Source organism: Haliaeetus albicilla, chromosome 8, assembly GCF_947461875.1.
Source record: "Haliaeetus albicilla chromosome 8, bHalAlb1.1, whole genome shotgun sequence".
Taxonomy (NCBI): domain Eukaryota; kingdom Metazoa; phylum Chordata; class Aves; order Accipitriformes; family Accipitridae; genus Haliaeetus; species Haliaeetus albicilla.
The window spans coordinates 9,171,821-9,191,647 of NC_091490.1; the positions used below are offsets into that span (position 1 = coordinate 9,171,821).

A 19,827-nucleotide genomic window follows, 5' to 3' on the forward strand; every position below is an offset into this window, starting at 1 on the left:
GCGTGTTAGCACAGAAGATAACTTGGTTTTGGATGGTGCTTTTACTCTGCATGTCTTCACTGCTACTGAGCTTTGTGTGTCTGCTTCCCATCTGCAATTTAAGATTATAGTCCGGTCAAATGACTGTACATAAAGTTGTAGGTTGTGGGGGTTTTGGGGCCGGGGGAGGAGGAAGAGTTATGTGAAGATGATCTCTCCCATACAGGGGAATTTGTGGATATAATGTCATGGAGCACCATGTTAAAAAGTTGGGACAGTGCTAAGGGCTGTAAATCTTTAAGCTAGACCAGTTGCTGTGAGGCATCTGACTGCAGTTGTGTGCCAAGTTAATTCTTCTTTGAAAAATGTTTCCAAAAAAGTCCCTTTCCCCACAACTTGGCTATTGAAAAGAATACAAGGATATTATTTGTTGGAACTAACACACAAAAAAGTGGAAATACCTAGTTCAGGGCCAAGAAGAATGCCTCAGGTAACTCAGAAAAGTGTCAAGTAGCTTTCCTCCTAGTATCTGGAAAGAGTAGCTGAATGTATAGAGGGAATCTCTATTGCACAGCCCAGTGACCATCCAGCCACCCCAGATGTTTCTTCACACCAGGGTGGTGCAATGCCAGCAATGAAGCCATTCCAGAGAAGTTACATATTCAGCATGAAATGTAATTCAGTTTTAATTGGTGCCTGGCCCTTTGGGGATCAGTTGCCATTACCTGGAGGAGCACAGCAGCCTGTTGAGCTGAGCTGTCTAGTATTCGGACAAGCAGAAGGAAGCGGGCAGTACCTTAGCTTTATTGTGGGGTTTCCTCTTGCCCAGTTCTGTCCCAATGCTTACATGTTTGCAGCCAGTTAGCACTGCCTGTTTCAATCTATTGCATAGTTATTCCCTTGGGTAAGATTCAAGGTTAATTCAAGGACATGCTAAACCTTGCTGGGCCTTGAAGGTAACCCAGAAGGTGTAATGTTTCCACCAGCTGTGATAACCATGTGCCTAAGTTTGGGACCGCTGATTGAAAAACTCCTACAGAGACAGAACCAGGCAAATGTATTAGTGGCTTTTGGTATCTGATAAACTCTGTCATCACTGCTTACCCATGATATGCCCATCATAAAGAGTGCCTCATTACATGGCTGGCTTAATCCGTATAGCATGAAAGCTGACATTTTATATTACTTTATATCCTCTTGTCCAGCTGAGTTCACTTGTGTGGAATTAACAGATGTCAGATTTGGACATTATGGGCATGGATGCCACAAGAAATGTGTGTAAATAAACCAACCCTTGTGTAGTATTGTTAGAACAGGTCTTGGTAAGAGATGGCAAAGAAAGGGAATGTTTCACAGGACCCTGTGATATTTTTGTTGGTGGATTTTCGGGAAAGCTGAGGGGTGAATCAAACTGATATCACTTTGGAAGCTAAAATCTTATCCTAAGGGTTATCTGAGGTAAAAACCTCCTACTTTTTTGCTGAGATATGTCTGTGTCCATGAACAGCATCTGTTCCCCAATGATGTGTTAAAACATTCATTACAACAGCTGTAGTAATGGCATAGTGATCTCAACATTATCTTAATGTTATACTTCATATTTGGGGTAGAGGACCAGGTAGGCTTTAATTACCAGCATGTCTTGAAAGACAGCATATCTTGTAGCCTTGATCTCATCCATAAAATTGAAGGGACAGTGGTTCTGGGAAACCTGCCACATCATGTCAACAGGCCTTGTTTGCTTTTGAAGATTGCAGGCAACTGGATGGATTTGAAGAGCTGTTTTTTAAGGACAGAAATAAAACCAAGGTGCTGCGGGTGTTAAGAAACAAAACCTCTGTGCAAGCTGTGCTTTGCAGGGCAGGCCTTCGCCCAGATGGGGGATTCATCTGGAGTCTCTGCTCATATGCCTACGTGTCCTTGCAATGGAAGCCAGGGAGCATGGGAGGAAACCACCCACCTTGGCTTCCCATGCTAGATCTGTGACTGGAGTGGGGCAGAGGCCTGCAGAGAGTATCACAGAGCACAGCTGGCCCACAAGGATGGACACAGCTGTAAGGACGTGAGTTTAGGAAGGGAGGCACTGATCATTTATTTCTCGAGCAGACTCCTCAGACCTATCTTGAATATTACCAGATGGATAGTACTCAAGTCTCAGTGTTCCAGATGCAACCAGATGCCCCTGGTTATTTGAGGAGAAAGCTGAGAGACGGGTTCTTCATATGTTGTTATGGCTGCCCTGCTGGCTCAGTTAAAACCCTTTTAATCTCAGGATAAGGCTTAAATTCAGAATCAATTTCTTAAGATATTCCTGTTCTCTTGTATTTTTCCTTTCCTTTGCCCCCACCCCTGCACACAGTAATTCTGTACGAATCATACAATTGATTCTTTGGGTAGGGTAGGGAAACAATATACGAACAGCTCAAGAAGCTGGCTGGGCTCGAGAAAAAGACAAACCTCCAAATATTTAGACTTTTTTTTCCTAGCTGGATCGGTTCCCTAGATCATGATGTGGACTCACAGCAAACTGCCAGCTTATGGTGTCGCATGGTCCTGGCAATGAGTGGTGACCTATCTGCGGGGGAAGTGGGGAGGATGGAGTTTTTGAGGCTGTCCTTGTTGCCAGAAACATGCATGTGTAAAGAAAGGGTCAGCCCCCAATGGGGCTGTGACACCTTCTGAATGAAATGGCTGGCAGTGTGTGTGAATGCATTGGAATTAATGAATGCAGGTAATGCTTTTAAGTTGGGAAGTGCTAGAAAAACTAGCACCGGTTGTTGCAGAAGCAGTAGACCCTTATGCTGTTTGTGAGGGTGGCAAAAAGCGGAACTCGCCAAAGACAAAAGGACCAATGTAAAGATGGGTGAACATTAGAATATACTTTCTGATAGTAATGTAGCAATTGGAAGAGCGTCTAGTCCTGGCAGACTAGAAACACTGTCTGCAACGGTAAAGAGTCAGTGATTTCCCAGTGCTGGGAACATAGCGATAGCGCTCTTACCTCCCAGGCATTTAGATTTTGTGTGTGTGCCTTTTCCAAACATTTATTACTATTTCCTCTGCTTTTAAAATACATCCAGACTATTTTTCCTGGGATGTGGGTGGTTTGGGGTTTTTGTGTGTGTGTGTGGGTTTCACTCAATATGACACATGAGAGACAGTTAAAAACAATCAACATAAAAACCTACAAAGTGCTGGCTAGATCTGTGGTTAACCCTTGTTTTAAAAAATATGAGGTTACTTTTTGCCTGTGTCCTTTTAACACTATGATCAGCTCTATGTCAGAAAAAGCAAGAGAGGGCAATCCAGCCCGGAATTGAATGAGCTGCTCTGGTACATCACTTGTTAATCCTGGTGCGCTCTAGTGAGACAAAGTTGTTAAAAATGTTGCTACACCCTTCCATGGACTAGGGTGGCATTCTCTGAGCACATTACTTGCAAGTGTACTTGTTTGATAGACTCCCTGGTTAGAATCAGTACTCATTTTCCTTGCCAGGAAAGAAATAAGAAAAAAGAAAAGGAAAAAAAAAAAAGGAAGGTAATTAATGGCAAGCTTTAAGGGTCATCACAGTATTTGCTTCCACTTCCATTCTTTTACAATGGCTTTAATACTGTGCAATTATGGACTTGTTTTAAGTCTTCTCATTTTCTCTTACAAGCAGACCACCTCACGTTTTAAACATCTGCAGTAGTTCCAGAGATGAAACCAGGGCTATTGTAGCACTGAAATCTCTAAAATTGCAGTGATTTTCAGTTGGATAGTGATCCACTGTACATCTGGAAATGTAGGTGTTGCCCTCAGGGAAGTGTATTTGGCATAATTTCCTCCTTGGGAACAGGGCACAATGAGATCACAGCTCTCCTGGTCTCAGCTGTTGAACAAATCCCTGTCAGGCCTAATAGCCAGTGCTCTTTTCCCCTTGATCAGCTGGGCTTTGGTCGTTGCGGAGTTTAACATTGTTCACTAAATGAATAGCTCCCAGAATGCAAACTTCACCTGTTATCCTTCCATTTAGGAAAATTGAGAGTTTTTAGTCTTTTGTACTCTGTATTCAAGAGATGAGAGGAAAAAAAAACCACCTAAATGCCTCCATTTAAATGTAAATTTTGACTTTTCACGTCTGACAAAGTAGGGTGTTTGTTTTTTATAAACAATATATATATATAAAAAAATAAATGCCATGGAATTGAAGGAACAAAACCCCTCTCTCGTTGATATTGCTATATTTTCTGCATAGTAATCTTTGCTTTCATCACGTTACATATTTTTCTGTTTCTTTTTACTTTAAAACTAATTTTGCTGTGAGAACAAGAACAGGATCGTTAGGAGAAAAAACTCTTGCGCTGGCTTGCACAGAGAAAACATGCCATCTGCCTAATATGTTTCATCTTGTGTCAGTCTAAGCTGTGTTGTTTGGGTTTAACATGCCAGTCACTAGCCTAGAAAGAGTGCAGGCAGCAGCTCTGACACATATCCTGGCTAGGGCTCCAAATCCTTCCTGCTTTTCAGAGGCTGCGCTCACTATGAAATAGGCCACAAGGTTTTGGGCAGAAGGTACAGTTCTCATCACCTACCCTGTCCTCGCATTAGAGTCCGAGAGGCATTCGTGCAAGGAACTGAAGTGGTTTGGGATGTATTTTCAGTCTTCACCATATCACACTGTTAAGAAGCAAAGGCAAAGACCCAGCCTGAAAGTGGGTTATTTCAAAGAGGTCTGGTTGGTGGGTTTGAGGGGCTAGTGGTTGAGGATGTGGTGGTGTCTTCCCAGTGGCAACCACACGGTACAAGCTTCACCCTTCTTTGCTGTGTTAGGGAAGAGCTGGAGAAGCCATTTGGCATAGCATCACACAGAGACATGCACTTGAGTCCCAAAACCAGAGCAGTCGTGCAATGGAGCCCTCCTGGTTCTGAGCTGGCAGGTCTGTACCGTCTGTCGGTCTGGAGGTGGGTCAGAATGAGCTCAGTGTCTGTCCCTGTTTCACCGTGTAGCGTGGACTCGGCTGCCTGCAGGGACGGGGCACATTTTGGGGCTCAGCACTGTGGTCAGGACCCATCAGTGGGCAGGTTTAAGAAATGGGGCCTTCTTTATCAGATGTTGCCGCTTTCAGTCACAGAGTTCTGGCCTGATAAATGGATGGCACATGTCTCAGCTGGGTAAATGTAGCTGGTCATATTTTGTTACACTGTGTCTAATAAAGACTTTAGCTTATTTTTTTATTAAGAAAAGAAGTTGGCAGACAGCTTTAAATGTCTGCCTAAGGACAAAACGAACTGAGTTTTGTAGATAGCTGCTTTTTTTTCTTAACAAATAAATAAATGGAAAGATTTTTATGTTGATAATAAAAATAACTAATGCAGAGCTTTTTCTACTAGTGCCTGGAGACATGGACAGATGTGGGATTTTGAAGGGATAAAGAATTGAAATCTGTTGGCAGGTAGTTGCTATAAAAATGACTATCCTTCCTGCCTCTTATTACAGACCAACATTCAACAAATGAAGAGTCTCTGAGAAAGCTAACGATGACAGGATCAGGTTCCAACCATCAGAGATAGCAGAAACCTCCTCCCTTCAGAGAAATCTAAAGTTAAAGGGAAGTGGTTGAGCAAGCTTGGAGCTTTATTAAAGTATACTTCCGGACTTTCTCCGACTCACAACGTGGCGTGTGGGAGTGTGGAGGGAAGCAAACTGCCGGGGAAACTATGAAGAAACACAGCAAGTTCACCAAAAGTTTGCTTTGCCCATGAGTTGTCTGCCAAAGTTTTGTGCAATCGCTTGCCGCCTCCAGAGAACTTTCACTCTGCTGCTGTTGCACGTAGTTGGTTTCTGTCTTGCTGTGTGGTCTGTTGTTGGAATAAGAGGGTAAACCTCTGAGAAAACAAGGTTTGCCCACTTCTACCCTTCTGATTGTCTCCCCCATTCCACTTCAGGGGGTGTGAGCGAGTAGCTGTGTGGGGCTTAGCTGCCTACCAGGGTTAAATCACAATAATATTGCTTCACAATGCAATCATATTGTAAGGCCAATCTCCTGAAGCAGTCAGTAACGTGTATCACAGAATCGGCTACTGACTAGTGTTTGGTGACTCAACCTGAAAACAGTATTGTGGACCATCAGTGTTGATGCAGCGTTTAGGAGAGCAAAGATTAAATGTTGATCTGATATACCTACGATTCAGAGCAAATTGCTTTGCTGTCTGTTATAGACAGCTGTAACAGTTACAGAGGAGAAGGATGAAAACAAGTTTAAAGTATTTCTTTGTATTTAGAGATGCATTTTTACACACACACACTTATAAAGGTGTATATATACACACACAGAAGAAAAAGCAGACAAAAACTGCCTAAATCTCTAAGTCAACCACTGGCAGTGTGGGTCAGCTGCTGCTATCTAGGGTGGGAAATATCCTTCTTCAAAGTCCTACTATACCTTCATTAAGTTTTGCCCTGGTGAATCCTCTTGAGATTGTCACCCTCTGATTATTTGTTATACCACTGTGCTGAATCTTGAGTCCCTGATGTTCTGCAAGACCTCAATATTCTTTCTGTAGGAAATGGTAAAAAAAAAAAAAAAAAAAAAAATAGTAGTCCTCCAATATGTCCTTGCAGGGGATGTTGTCCGAAAAGCAGATTCGTCACCTGGTGTGCAACGAGCCAATAATCACACGCTGGAGAGAAACATTATTTATTTCTTATTTGCGCAAAGATGGGTGCCAGGTGGTAATTCCACAAAGCTAGCACACCCTACAGTTAAACAAGCAAGCAATTTATACAGTTTCAGATTCACCCACTTAGTTTCCAAAGTCCTTTCCCAAAATCATTGTTGGTAGTTGCTTATATGCCACCATTTTTATTGGGCTAAAGTTTTCTCTGCTTCGAATTAAAGGTACAGTGTTCTTTTATTCTATAGTGCATGCTCAAGAAGTGTGAGGAGTAAGTCTTCTAGGTCTTGAATTGAGTCGCTGGTCACGATCTCCCCTTGTCACCTTTACCTTTCCGTCAGTTACCACAGATGTCAACTGACTTCATGCCCATTATCAATTACTCAACTTTTGTCACCTTCTAGGGTGGGATGTTTCCTTCTTATTGGTCTTCTAATTCTTCTTTGAGGTTCTTCAAGGCCAAATTACTCCAGGATATCCTTGGTTAAAGAATGCTAGCTGTTTTGTTTTCTGATTACAAATTATTGTCTTTAGACTGTCAGCGTAATATACATACAAAGAACATCTTGCATAGAAAGAAACAGATCATTTCATGTTTTTAGGTTAATCTTCAACAGGGATACATTGTCTTTGCTATCTGGTGACTTTACATATAGGCACAGTTAGCTGCCCTGCTGTTTGGTCTGACGGGCAGAACACAAGGTGATATTGCCTGCAGCAGTATGTTTACCTATTGGCCAGTGTGGGTGGGGGAATATCGGAGGAAAAAAGTTTCAGATACAACTGATGCTGATAAGTGCCTTGCAAAAGGCATGGTATGTTATGCTTTCAGTTGTAAAAACAGATCCTTCCAAAATGACCCCTACATTTTAGCTTTTATAGCACTGTACAGATAATAAATACCGCTACATATAAAGCACAGAGAAAACATTCTGTAGTTTGGTGCAAAATGCTATGCTAATCTGTCTCTGAGTAGGCCAAACCCAAGAAAAATCTATTCTTCCAGTTGTGGATGAATCTTGGGTCAACAAGAGAATATCAGGGACAACTCCTTTTTTATTTGTTGGCATGCTGTTGTCCCCCCCTGCCCCCCAGTAGCTATGTCTCATGTATAGTCCCTAATCTCTTTCAGTGTCCTTCTGTTCCTGTTTATTGGCTTTCACTTTTATCTCTTAACTTGGATGTGCTTGTTGCCTGCACTGAGCACAAGGAAGGAAAACAAAGACACAACTTGCAAAGGAACAGCATAAGACTAACAACATTTGCTTGTGGCAAGGCTGTGCCAGGAAGATGAAGAGAAAGAGTTAGTTTGCTTTTCAGCTGTCAATCACTAGTAAAGCATGTGGGCATGTCCATCCCCAGCCTTCCTGTCTTTCCAAGCTAGTAGATGGCCACATAACCTTTGAATGACACATTTAGTGTTGTTTCCTTCCACCTGACTGGGCAGGTTTGCAGTTTGCATGCAGGTATTTCTTTCTTACTCCACATGGATCTATGTAAAATTAGAACCACCACTACAGGTCCTCTCATAGGTCCAACTAATCAGATTTTCTGGGTATGTTGTTAGTAGGTGGAAAGAGACACTCATGGGCCTGTATAAGAAAATTTACAGGTATAAAAGTAACGTTTACCTTTGATGTCCAGCTTGTAGTTACCATTGGTTTAGGGGTTTCTTCACCTGAAAGCTTTATATAGAGTAGGACCTACCTTACAGTAATTTGTCTAATCTCTTTTTAAAGTAGACAGTTTAAACAGTAGAAATATGCATACGTTTCACCACCAATCAACACCTTAACTTTTTAGAAACTACAAATGTCTCATTCTGCAGCACAAATTTAGGTCTAATTGGAAAATAAGAGCAGTGATGCTGCATCAAACCCAAGGTCTATTTGGCTCAGTGTCCAATGACTTCTTGCAGATGCTAAGGGATAGACTAAGCACAGGGCAAAGCTTCTGGCAATGTGTAACTTGGGGATTTTCTGATCAAGAAATTGTGTCCACTGCTTTGTGGGTAGTAACATAATGGAATCTTTCTCTTTGAATTTATCTAATTGATCTTTGAGTTCATCTGTGTTTTGGCCAATATCTGGTGGCAGTGAGTTCTGCAGTGTAAGTATAAACTAATTTAAAAAGCACTTTATTTTGTTTGCCTTAGGTCTTCTGCCTGATGACTTTATATTCTGCCAGCTGTTACTTATTTAGTAAGAAATAGTGAATAATGCCATATATTATTTGAGAGACTAGAGACCAGAGTTTGATTTGACTACATGTAATTTGTCCAACTGGAATGTTCCTAGGAAATTAGGGGACAGGGAGCCATAAGCCCTAGCCATTGTTTTTGAGTCTACCACTCTTTGCCTTTGTAATTGGAGGAGAGGCAGGTAGTGTCTTTGGGCCTTATTTATATACTTGCAAAGTAAAGACTGTGCACCTCGGTCAGAAGGTTCTGCAGAAGTATAGTTAAAAGTTATTGGTAAAACACAAAACTGTTAATACTGCTATGAAGTGATTAGTTGAACAGGAAGTCACGAGCTTAATGTAGTTTCAGGTGTATAAGCAGAATTAATGATGTCTGAAGACATTACATGACTTGCGTATGGTTACACAGCAAGCAAGTGGCTGTCTAAGGAACAGTACCGAGGAGTGCTAAAACCCTCAATGCAGCTACTGGGAGCATTTCAGCTGAGCAAACTTTCAGAACCAGACCAAAGCCAAATTGAATTATCTGGTAAAAACATGGTCGTTTACATATTTCTGTTTTGTTACCCAATTCTCTTGCTTTAATTACCAAAGTAAGGAACAGTTACTGCCTCAGGGTTTTTTTCTCCCTTTTGCTCCTTCCTTCCCTCCCCTTCTGTCGTCTTTCTGGTAGGGTTCCTTCCCGCTCCCAAAAAGCTGTTGATTCTTTTGCCACAATTCTCCCTTCTCTTTTCTGAAAAGCCCTCTTCCTGTAGAGCCAACGCTGTTCAGTAGCAGACAAGTGAGCAAGGTAGGATTACAGAACTTGTTCTGCAGGTCATATGGTGGGGACATGCAAGTGAGGTCTGAGATGGGCAGAGCCAAGTGAGGTAGGGCGAGGTAATGCCCCAAGATTCACTTCAATCCCAATGCTTTATTCTAATTATTGAGGCAACTAAAGACTTCAGAGCTTGCGAAGGTCAAAGCCCATGTTGCTGAGTGTATGTGCATGTTTGCTCCTACATGAGGGAGAGAGAAAGGATGAGACAGAACAATGACTGTCATTGTTCAGACTCACCTTCTAGTTTTGGCTTGGGGTCAGGCCCAAAATCCAGAAGAGTGTATTTCCTGGTTCCTATTCATTTAGGGTAAAAATTATACAAGAATTTTCCATGCAGCTGACCCAAAAGTCTTGTCTAAACTTGATCTGGGTCTTAACATTGTCTCTGTGGCCCCTCTCTAATTTAATATGCATTTGAACAGAAGTGGCTTCTTGATAGAGCCTTTCACCTCCAGGTCACCCTTTCAAATCCAATTCAGGCCTGTCGTGACCAAATGTTACCACCATCTGACGGCTCTTCTGTGTCCTGTGTGAATTGTTGGCTTCAGTCCAGTAGCTGGTGGACAGGTGCCTGAATTGCAAAAACTGCCAGAGCTGACACTAACTGGACGCCTCTGCAGAGGGGTCAAAGAGTGAATCAGCCTGGCAGATGAATTAATACTTAACTTGTACGCACTGTGATGCTTTATATCTTCAATGTGCTGTACAAACGTCAGCTAATCCTCAGGAGGTGTTGTTATCTGCACTGGCAGGTGAGAGAAGCAGGCAGATAAAGAACCAGGATCAGAATATGCATGCTGCTGACCTCCCACTCTGAGGCCAAAACTATGAGTTTAGCTCCTTTCAGGGCTACTGATGGGCGTACCAGAGCAGGGTTCAAGCTCATTGAAGGGAGTCCTATGTTCTTCTATGGATAAAAGCTTCCCTTACTTTTTAAGACAGGCAGTGTTGATGGACATGCCATCATTTTGCTGTATGAATCCATGGAACCAACAGAAGACCCTTCTCCATCCTCTTTGAGGCACTAATGAGTCACGTCAGATTATGCCTATCATTAAGAGGTATCATTATTTAGGTTGAGAACTTTCTGTGTAACCAGATCAGTAAATAATTACTTTTGAATGGCAACTGGGTTGGAGTGCTTCATTCCAAAAGACAACAGCTCTTGGAATGTCATTGAAATAATCCGAAAAAAAATGCATGAAGTGTTATGAAGAATTGCTAGAAGGTCATACAGAGTTATTGGTACATCAGTGTTTGCAAGCTGCTTCCATAGGGACACTTAAAAGACATTGTCAGATTGTGTAAAGGTGTCTACAGGAATAAGGAGAAATTTGCTTTTGTGCTTCATATCAGTGAGAATAAGGGTGGTTCTAAACTGGCATTTTCCTTTCTCTGGAAGCAAGATGAGGAAATTTTTTTTTTTATTATTTTTTTTCAAGGGTTTAACCTTTTAGAAGGTTTTTAAAAATAGTAAACCACTTTTCTACTATTAATTTCTTATGTAAATAATTGCTGTTGTTGCCATGGTGTTTACAAAGGTGAATGGAGCAGGTGGCCCACGAGATGATGAATGGAAGGAAAAAAGATGTTGTCCCTATGGTTACAAAGGGGTATTGGCATACGTCTGAAATAGTGCCTCTAACAAGGTGGCACTTACATCTTTTGCAAAACTGGAGATGACACTATAGGGCTGACTTGTCAGAGGTTATAAAGAATGGCAGAGGAAAATGTTCTTGGAAGTATTTAACTTTTTTTTTTTTTTTTTTTTTTTGGTGAGGGTTTATGCTTGTCCTTTCAAATTTGGGGGAAAAAATATGGGGATAGGATAGACGTAAGAAAAGTGATTTGGGTAAAATTCACCTTACTAGGCATACAAATCCATTTATTTCAAGGGAAGCTTGAAAATGTGAACCATATCCAGACAGTTTGAATTCCACCTCATGTTCTCTTGTATAGTCAGGAGACAAGTGTTGTGCATCCCTAAAGAGTGATTCAAGGCACTGGGCAGAGTTCCCTGGAGCTGAAAGGGCCAGGACTGGTGCTTTCTAGCTGAATGTAGGCTGCTGAACATGTGATGCTGCATGGTCAGTTTTCCTTTATTTTGCTTATTAGCACATTGTGCTTGTGTTTTCTGGTGTCACCACTGTAGGCGTTGCCAAAATAACTAAGCTTGGGGTACGGTGTGTATGTCAAAATTGATACATTTGAGACCTACGCAGAATTTTCTTTTGAAAGATTCTGGACCTGAGGAAGCACCAAAGAGCCGGTCTTCTGGGAATTTATGAATCTTTTCTGAACCCAAAGGGGAAAACTCCTTATGCTGTGCCAACTGTTGTATGTCCGTTTGCTTCAAACAGTGGCTTAGCAGTAAGAGCGCAAAGTCTGCCTGGAAGCTGTTATGTTCTCTACCACTAATGACAGGCCATGGTTTTAGCGGCTTGTATAAAACATTGCAAGGAGTTTATCCCATCTCCTGTATGAAATATTGGAGTGAAGAAGGCTTTTGGACGCTCTCTCTCTAAACCAATTGCTATGCCCAAGAATTAATAAAATCCATATTGAAGTGACAGCTGGTGGACAGGGCTGGCTTCTTCCTGCATCATTTGTCTCTCTAGTGGCTCATGTTCTGGGCTCAATGCACATTTATCCTTTTATTACAGCTTTTATTGATTTTTATTTATTTATTTATTTTTTAAATCTCTGTTTCCTTAAGAATCATACTTGTGCTGTTCAAAAATCTAACTTTGGTCATATCAGCACTAGCTATTAACATCATTCTTTCCTAGTGCTCTTTAATTACTGACCTTCCAGAGACATTCAGCTAATGAATCAAAAATGCAGACAAGTGAGAGTATATTTTCTCAAAACTTTACATGGCATCATGAACCAGTATCCAGTTTCTGCGCTACTTTGACTATTTCATATCTTGACAATGAATGTGAGCTCTTACTCTTTATCCGTGATTTCTTTGATTTTCTCCCCTTCCTAATTTATATGTATATTTCTAAAGCTGCCAGAAACTTTAGACTGACTCAGGACAACAGTGGAAAGTGTGTGTCACAAAGGCAGGGATTCAAATGAACGTTAGAGCAGAAATTCATTTGCTTATTTATTTATTCTGGTTTTATGTGGTAAGTGGCAAGAAGAGGCAAAGACCATTCTTTTCAAGGGAGAATGTTAACTGTTGTTTTCTAGGAAGTGGGGCTCAGTCATTGCCTCTGTCAGTCTAGTGAGTGATTTCTGTTTTGACACGCAGAGAAAAGAAAGACCAAGTCTGCCTTTGTCTTCTCCAACTCTGTAAGCTGGGTCATCCAGGTAATTACAGCTTTACTTAAGAAAGAGAGTGTGAGAGAGAAAATCTCTGCTGCTTGTAAGCACAAAGGCAAGACACTTGAGGGAATTAAATTGCATGATGATTTTTATAAGGCATCTGAATCATTTTGCATTCCACCTCTAAAGCAGAAAATGATGAGTTTAATATCATATCGTAGGATGTAACTTGTAAGTCTCTCAGAAGGCAGCTGTGGCATCCAGAGATGTTTGAGCCTGGTTATTCATTATTTTCTGCTTAAAGGCTGAAGCAAATGTGACTATGAGACTTCTAAATTGATTCCCATTCTTACTTGTACATGTTGCTACATTAGAAGCCATAACCAGGGTGGGTTCTGCTGTGTAGATACTGACAGATACCCCTGTGTTTTAACAGGAGGTAGGACTGGTTTTTGTTTTAAGTGTGTTTGTATGTGCTCATGTAAATGCATGCATACATTTATTAACCTCATTCTCCCATTAAAATTCTATCTCAAAGAGAAACAATTTCAGAAAGTCAACTCTCTGCTGATTTTTCTGAAATTCCCATCAGTAGGTGACATTATATATTTAATAAAATGTTAATTCAGTGATCCTGCCTAAATTGCAGGAGATCAGTAATTATGTCAAATTCTTCCAGAGAACTGAAATATGAAACTCTATTCCCTATCTTAAATTTGTAGTGTGGCAGGGGGTGAAACAGTTCCTACACGTAAAGTACTTATGAATATGTATGACTCTAAAGAGAGAGAAGAAACACCGTTATTGTTCAGGACCATATCTTAATTCTGTGAAACTTGTCTGCAAACAAATTGGCTACTACTTGGGGCACGAGGTGGCAAACTTTGAGTTTAATGTCCAAGTGACTGGGCTGCTATTGTCTAATTTAAGGCCACAATATCTTTGTGTCTGTGAATAAAGAGAATTTTTCCATTAGGAACCCGTGTTATATTAACAATGCACTGAATTATTTTGTTCTGTAATGAAGAATGCTCAAGATGTTTCCCTTTGATAAAATAATGAATGTGATAAGAAGAAAAGAAATGTGAAACACTGAAATACTGTTCTGCTCACACACAGCAGTGTCTGGGAGCAGTACATCTAGCTGGCAATTACTCTAGCAATGTTTAACAACTTACTGAATAGGATGGACAATTGCAAATTTGGACTATATTTAGAGGGCAGGAATATATGAAATAGAGTTCTTTGTATGTTCAGTAGGAGGGCAAGGAACAAAGACCAGAAAAAACAGTTGAATAGTTCTTGTGGGCTGACTTAGGAAATTAGTTTTGAAATACGTTGTAATGAATGACTGGATAAATGTTTTTAAACACTTGTCTGGGTGATGAGCTATCTGTTGAATGTCATGGTTTCCAAATAAGTGATCTGGAAGCTTAACCTTTAGGTGAAGGAGATACCTGTGAAGGACACTGTTCCCTCACAAATAACCATTGTAACCAGACTATCTGAAAATGGTTTTGATGATGAAAAAAGATCTTTAAAGAAATTTCAGCATGCCAAGAGATTATCTAAAATTTTCTGGAACACTTTCCTCAGCAATTTTTTTAGCAAGAATCCTATGAGTGTTTAGAAAATATTCTCTAATGATACTGTGTTAGACTGGATGACTTGATCAATTGAATACTAAGCTGAGGGTCACGTCACGCATGTTCTGCAGGTGAATTTCCTGCTGGATAGCCTACGGAAAGTTATCATAGTAATCTGTGCCTCTTTGTTGCTGTTTGTAGACACCTTCTTTTGGAAACAATTTGATAACTATGGATGAATAAGTATAATATGACGCAGCACAAATCAAACAGTGTACACCAGCACCTTTATTTGTATTAAGACACAAATGATACTAGTCTGTTATATAACTCACTGTGCTTCTCAATTACTTTATATTAGTAAATATGTCCCTATAAAGTATTCTGTCTAGTTCTTCTAAAATAAGTATGACTTAGGTCACTGACTTCTATGTGAAGGACATTCATGCTTTACAAATATCCAGTTTAACTAGATTATCTCCTCACTTCATCATCAAATCACTGTTTTGAGACCTACAATATGTTCTGTGTTATGGTGATATGCCAGGGTGCATCTGATCTCATCAAACTCTGTTTCTGATGGGGAAATTATCTTATGAAAAATAATATTACTCAATCTTGGTTTTAATTTCTGTATGCTTGGAGAGGAAGAAAATCCTATGTGGTATTTCATCCTGTCAATGCTAATCTTTCTCCTCAATGCTATATCTCCGAATAGCAGATGTGTGCTTTATTGCAGTGTTGGTCCTCTATAGCACAGCATAACATTTTGGCAGGAGCAAACAATTTATTGTATTAGAGTCAAATACAATCAAATGTTCCTTTTCCTAAGAAGCATGGTCAGATATTGATATTGCATTAGCTAACATTTTAACATAGGAGAGGCTTAATAAGATACAGTATTACTCTCTCTAGGCCGTTTAATTAAACTAAACAGTCATTGTGTATTGTACATTGGTTTTCTGCCAAGGGAAAGTAAATCTGTATCATATTAGTTTCACGTACCAAATGATGTTCTCCCCCCATCAGAGACTCTCTAGAAGAGCTGACACTGCTGTCACATGAACTGCATAATACAAACTGTGTTTGTATTACATTGGACCGTCTTGTAGCTCAGTATTCTCCAGTAGCCTGAGCAAGCTTTGTGTGCAGAGAAGACATGTGGCTGGAGAGCCCCATGTTGTATTTTACTCACCAGGGTCCCTATTTGCCACCAAGGGGTACAGGGCTAAGTATCGTAACCCCTGTCCTGCTAACAGAGCTCTTCTCCATCCCCTTCTTGGGGCAGGGAGATCTAAACTGTAACCCTCTGGTCACTAGGAAGGCTCTTACTGGCCCCATGATGGCCAGGTGACAGGCATGGGTTTGTCACTGTCTAGTCACAGAGCACCATTTGTTCAGGACCAGAAGTTGCAAGAGTTCGGGGAAACTCTGGGTAATCCAGTGGCATCTGCTCTAGTAGCACTTTTTAGTACTGGATGTTGCCTTCTCACTGCTGTCAATGGCACTATACATGGTGATCAAGGTGAACATTCACTCTTTGCCGCTGATGGCAGGGGAAGTAGTATTGCCTATTATATGGTGTGAGGAAAAAGATGTGTCCCTGGACTGGAGACTTGAGCAGCATTTCCTTACAGAGCCTTCCGACACTGAATTGCCAATCCAGGAAGGGTAGGGGGAGAGCAGGCGCTTCTGTGTTAGGGGGTCCTGGTGTTTTCTTTTGAAGCAAGAGTTGATGCAGAATCGCATGGGATCACAAGCAGAGGCATTCAAGGCACTTGCTTTTGGGAGTTGTTCTGTTGAATTACCCTACAAAGCAGAGTAAGACAAAAACATTTGCGGTGTTCCTCCTTAGAAACCGAAATAAACTGCACAGGAAATATTGAAGTCTTTTTTACACAATTTTGAGCCTGTCTTTCCTGGCAGAAGGGTACATCTGCATCTTGTGATGCAGAACTGTGCAGAGATGGCAAAGCTATGCCCAAACAATCATGCTCTAGAACTGGAAGGTGCATATTTCATCAGTGGCACTAAGCCCTGTATCAAAGCGAAGGATAATGCTTTGGCTCTATTTTGCACAGTGTCCTGTGCTGCATAAATGCTCCAGTCTTCCCAGAACAAGTAAAGAAATGTCTATCATGGTCCTGTGTTGCATCTCACATGCACTCACAAAGAGGAGTGAATAGTTGGATGGATCAAAGCAATGTCTTTAGCATGGCGCTCTGATGCTGGCACCATGGTTAGATTCAAGGATGGCAGTATTGGATTTATGGGAGGCTTCACCTACGTAACACAGTTATGATTTATCTCATGCTGAATGTTTTTATTTGTTGTTGTTTTCCCTCAACAGAAGATTAACCTGGAGTTCTATATTGACATCCATGCCCACTCTACCATGATGAATGGCTTCATGTATGGCAACATCTTTGAAGACGAGGAAAGATTTCAGCGACAGGCTGTTTTTCCCAAGCTACTCTGTCAGAATGCCGAAGACTTCTCTTATGTAAGCAATGTTTCTCTTAATTTTTTTTCCTAATTTATTTTTTAGTGCTAAATCTCTGGCTTAATTGGATTGTGTGAATTGTATTTTAATATGACTATAAGCTACTTAAAATTTTTGTCATTATTATCTACCACCTTCCCTCGTATGTTATCCAAAAGTGGTAAGTTGTGATCTTATATATTGTCATTAGATACATGAACAGACATGGGTTCTTCATCTTCTATGTTGTAATCTTTGGTTCTGAATTATTGGAACACTTATTTTTTTAACAGAAGATCTTTTGTCTTTTGATCAACGGGATCAGCTTTATTGTTTTATTGTTTATATTATATTGGCACATTTTTTTTAGTTGTACACTTTAAATAATATAATAGCAAATGGAAGTAAAAATAATAAATTTGAAATAAACGGTTAGATTATTTTCTGTTGAAAGTTGTGACAAAGGCAATCTATGCTTTTTAAATTCTTTGATATCACCATAAAAAACTATTCTACAAGAGAATCTGCAATTGCTCAATACATGTCTTGTAACTTGGAAGAAAGTATGTGTGTAGGTATCTCTGGATATTGGAAATAAATGGTAAACTCCTATAAATGAGTTGGAAAGGGGCATATGTTTTTAGAGCAAGTTTCAAACAGACTAGAACAGATCGTTAGCACACATAGGTTGCAGTAGCTCTGCAGAAGTCAGTAGATTTAAGACTCTGGTCCAGTGTGTTTCAGCTTTGTGTCCAAGCATGACATCCTGGCCCTTTCCATAGTGTCTTTTGTGCATCAGTTTTCCTTGAAAGCTGTGCAAGTAGAACACACAACGCCCAAGCCTGCCTGCAACTGCTTGTTTGCTTCTCCTGGCCCACCTTAGACACCTGTGGAGCTGCCACCTAAGCTACTTCTATACAGCTATCCCTTGCTCTCTTTCAAGCTGTGCACTCTATGTTTGCTTAAGTGGACAGTCTTTCAAACAAAGAGGTGTTTGGTGTCCCATTTTGCTTTGACTGGGATAAGGAATATTCAGAAATGCATCTCAGCCAAGGCAGTGGGAACTTCCAGCCATGAGCTGTGAGGAGGAAAAGCAGTGGATGACATTTGGCAGCTATATAATAGGAACAGGCTCAATAAAGAATTATTTTGGAATCCTCCACCAGGCAGAGAAGAGCAGAAGAACCTACTGTTTGGTCCCTGATTTTGTCTTTTATGTTCTTAACCGTCTTTGTTACCTACCATAGGTTTTCCCAGTCTCTGCTGTCCCCTTTTTGCTTATACTTCATCCTCCTGGTACTGAGAGATAAACCTGAGTCTCCTCTCAAAGATGGGGACATCTGGGGCATGGTGTCTGCCTCCTCTGCAGTGCCATCCCAACCAGCTTGTGGCAGAGGTGGTGGGTAGAGGGGGCTAGGGACCCTGCAGCATTCCATGTGTTTAGCTCTAGAGAAACAAAATCTAAAAACAGATACAAAAGCAGACGAGTCTGCAGAGCAAAAGAAACTGTAATTGAAAAAAAGGCCATTTTCATCATGGCAAGAATGCTAGCCTAAAGCTTTCTCATCGAGATGCAGTAGAGAATTTTTTTGTCTTGTTTTTGTGCATATTGCACTGTGGAGTTTGAGTGGGAAGTGAGTATAGAAATGGAGTTGTGCCACTGTTTTCTTGACAGATCTGTTCCAGCAAAAGGAAGGAGGAATCGAAACCTCCTGATTCTTGTCTGTTTCTCTATCCTATGGTAGTTTGTTTTATGCAAGAGGTGGAAAAAGTTTGGATTAGTCTCTGACTTCTCTAAGGCTAGGCAGAAGATACCCTTTGCTCTGTCTTTTCTATTCCCAGGAAGGGGGCCTCTAGTAGACCGAACATGTCCCTTTTCTTCTTGAGATCAGCAGTAGCAGCTGGCCCAGTAATGCCTGGGAGGATGCATGGATGCTGTTGCTTCCTCTGTTGCCTCATAGTATTGTTTAACCATTGTCTGTATGTCTTGGGGGTTCGGGGGACTGTTGCAGTGTGAAGCTTTCTTCAGGGCTTCTTGGAAAACTGTCCAGAGTGCAGAAGACCAAATCCATACAAAATGAGGAGGGACAGCAGTTGCATCTGTTCCCAGCTGCTTGGAGCCTGGGGAACAGGGAGTTGGGTTCAAGGAACAGCCAGTTCTTGTCTAAGAAGACCTCAGTGATTGAGTTTCTTATCTGCACCTGGTTGTTTCAAAACCACATTATAGATAAGAGGGCATTCGCAGATCATAGTAATGAAAACCTGCAAATGATAGGGGTTCAGAAATTTTGTGCTCAAGTGTGGGATTTCTCTCTGTTACTGTAGGAGATTAAGTATTCCTTTTAGCGCAAGCCTCGGTTGACAAAGGGAAAATCTTTGCGAAAATGATGTAGGAAATAGAAGCCAATAGCTAAATAAACAGTGCAGTCTCTCCCCTTTGACTCTCAGTCGCCTTTCTGTAGAAGCTGGCAATGGGATACGTACGTTGGCATCCAGTGCACCACAGTTTGACCTAGGTGCTGCTGGCACTCAGTACATCTGGCTTTCAACTCACATCCTACTGGTCTCTTGAGACAGGAAGCTTTTCCCCTGCCATCCATCCAAGCCATTCTTCTCAGGGCAGCTGAGGGGATAGATGTGTTGGAAACAGAGACAGCCACAAAGTGTCCGACGTGTGTGAAGCAAGAGGAGTGGATATTACTGCTGTCTCCAAGTGGGCAAGTCTCTGTTCTCTTGTTTTCAGCTCCAGCCATGTGGGTTATTTGACTGGTTGGAAATATCAGGGGTGAAGTTTGCTGCTCGAAAGAGAGGAAAGGAATCCAGAGCTTCC

The 19,827-nt window shown here is 41.1% G+C and overlaps 1 protein-coding gene across 2 annotated transcripts in view; it reads left to right on the top strand.

Moving 5' to 3' along the window:
* LOC104314751 (AGBL carboxypeptidase 4) overlaps positions 1-19,827 on the top strand; it is a 977,524-nt gene that overhangs the window by 856,303 nt on the left and 101,394 nt on the right. For both annotated transcript variants that reach the window (XM_069788781.1, XM_069788782.1), the window contains exon 10: positions 16,866-17,018. In XM_069788781.1, the coding sequence (XP_069644882.1) occupies positions 16,866-17,018 (153 nt within the window). The remainder of the gene's footprint in view (positions 1-16,865; positions 17,019-19,827) is intronic.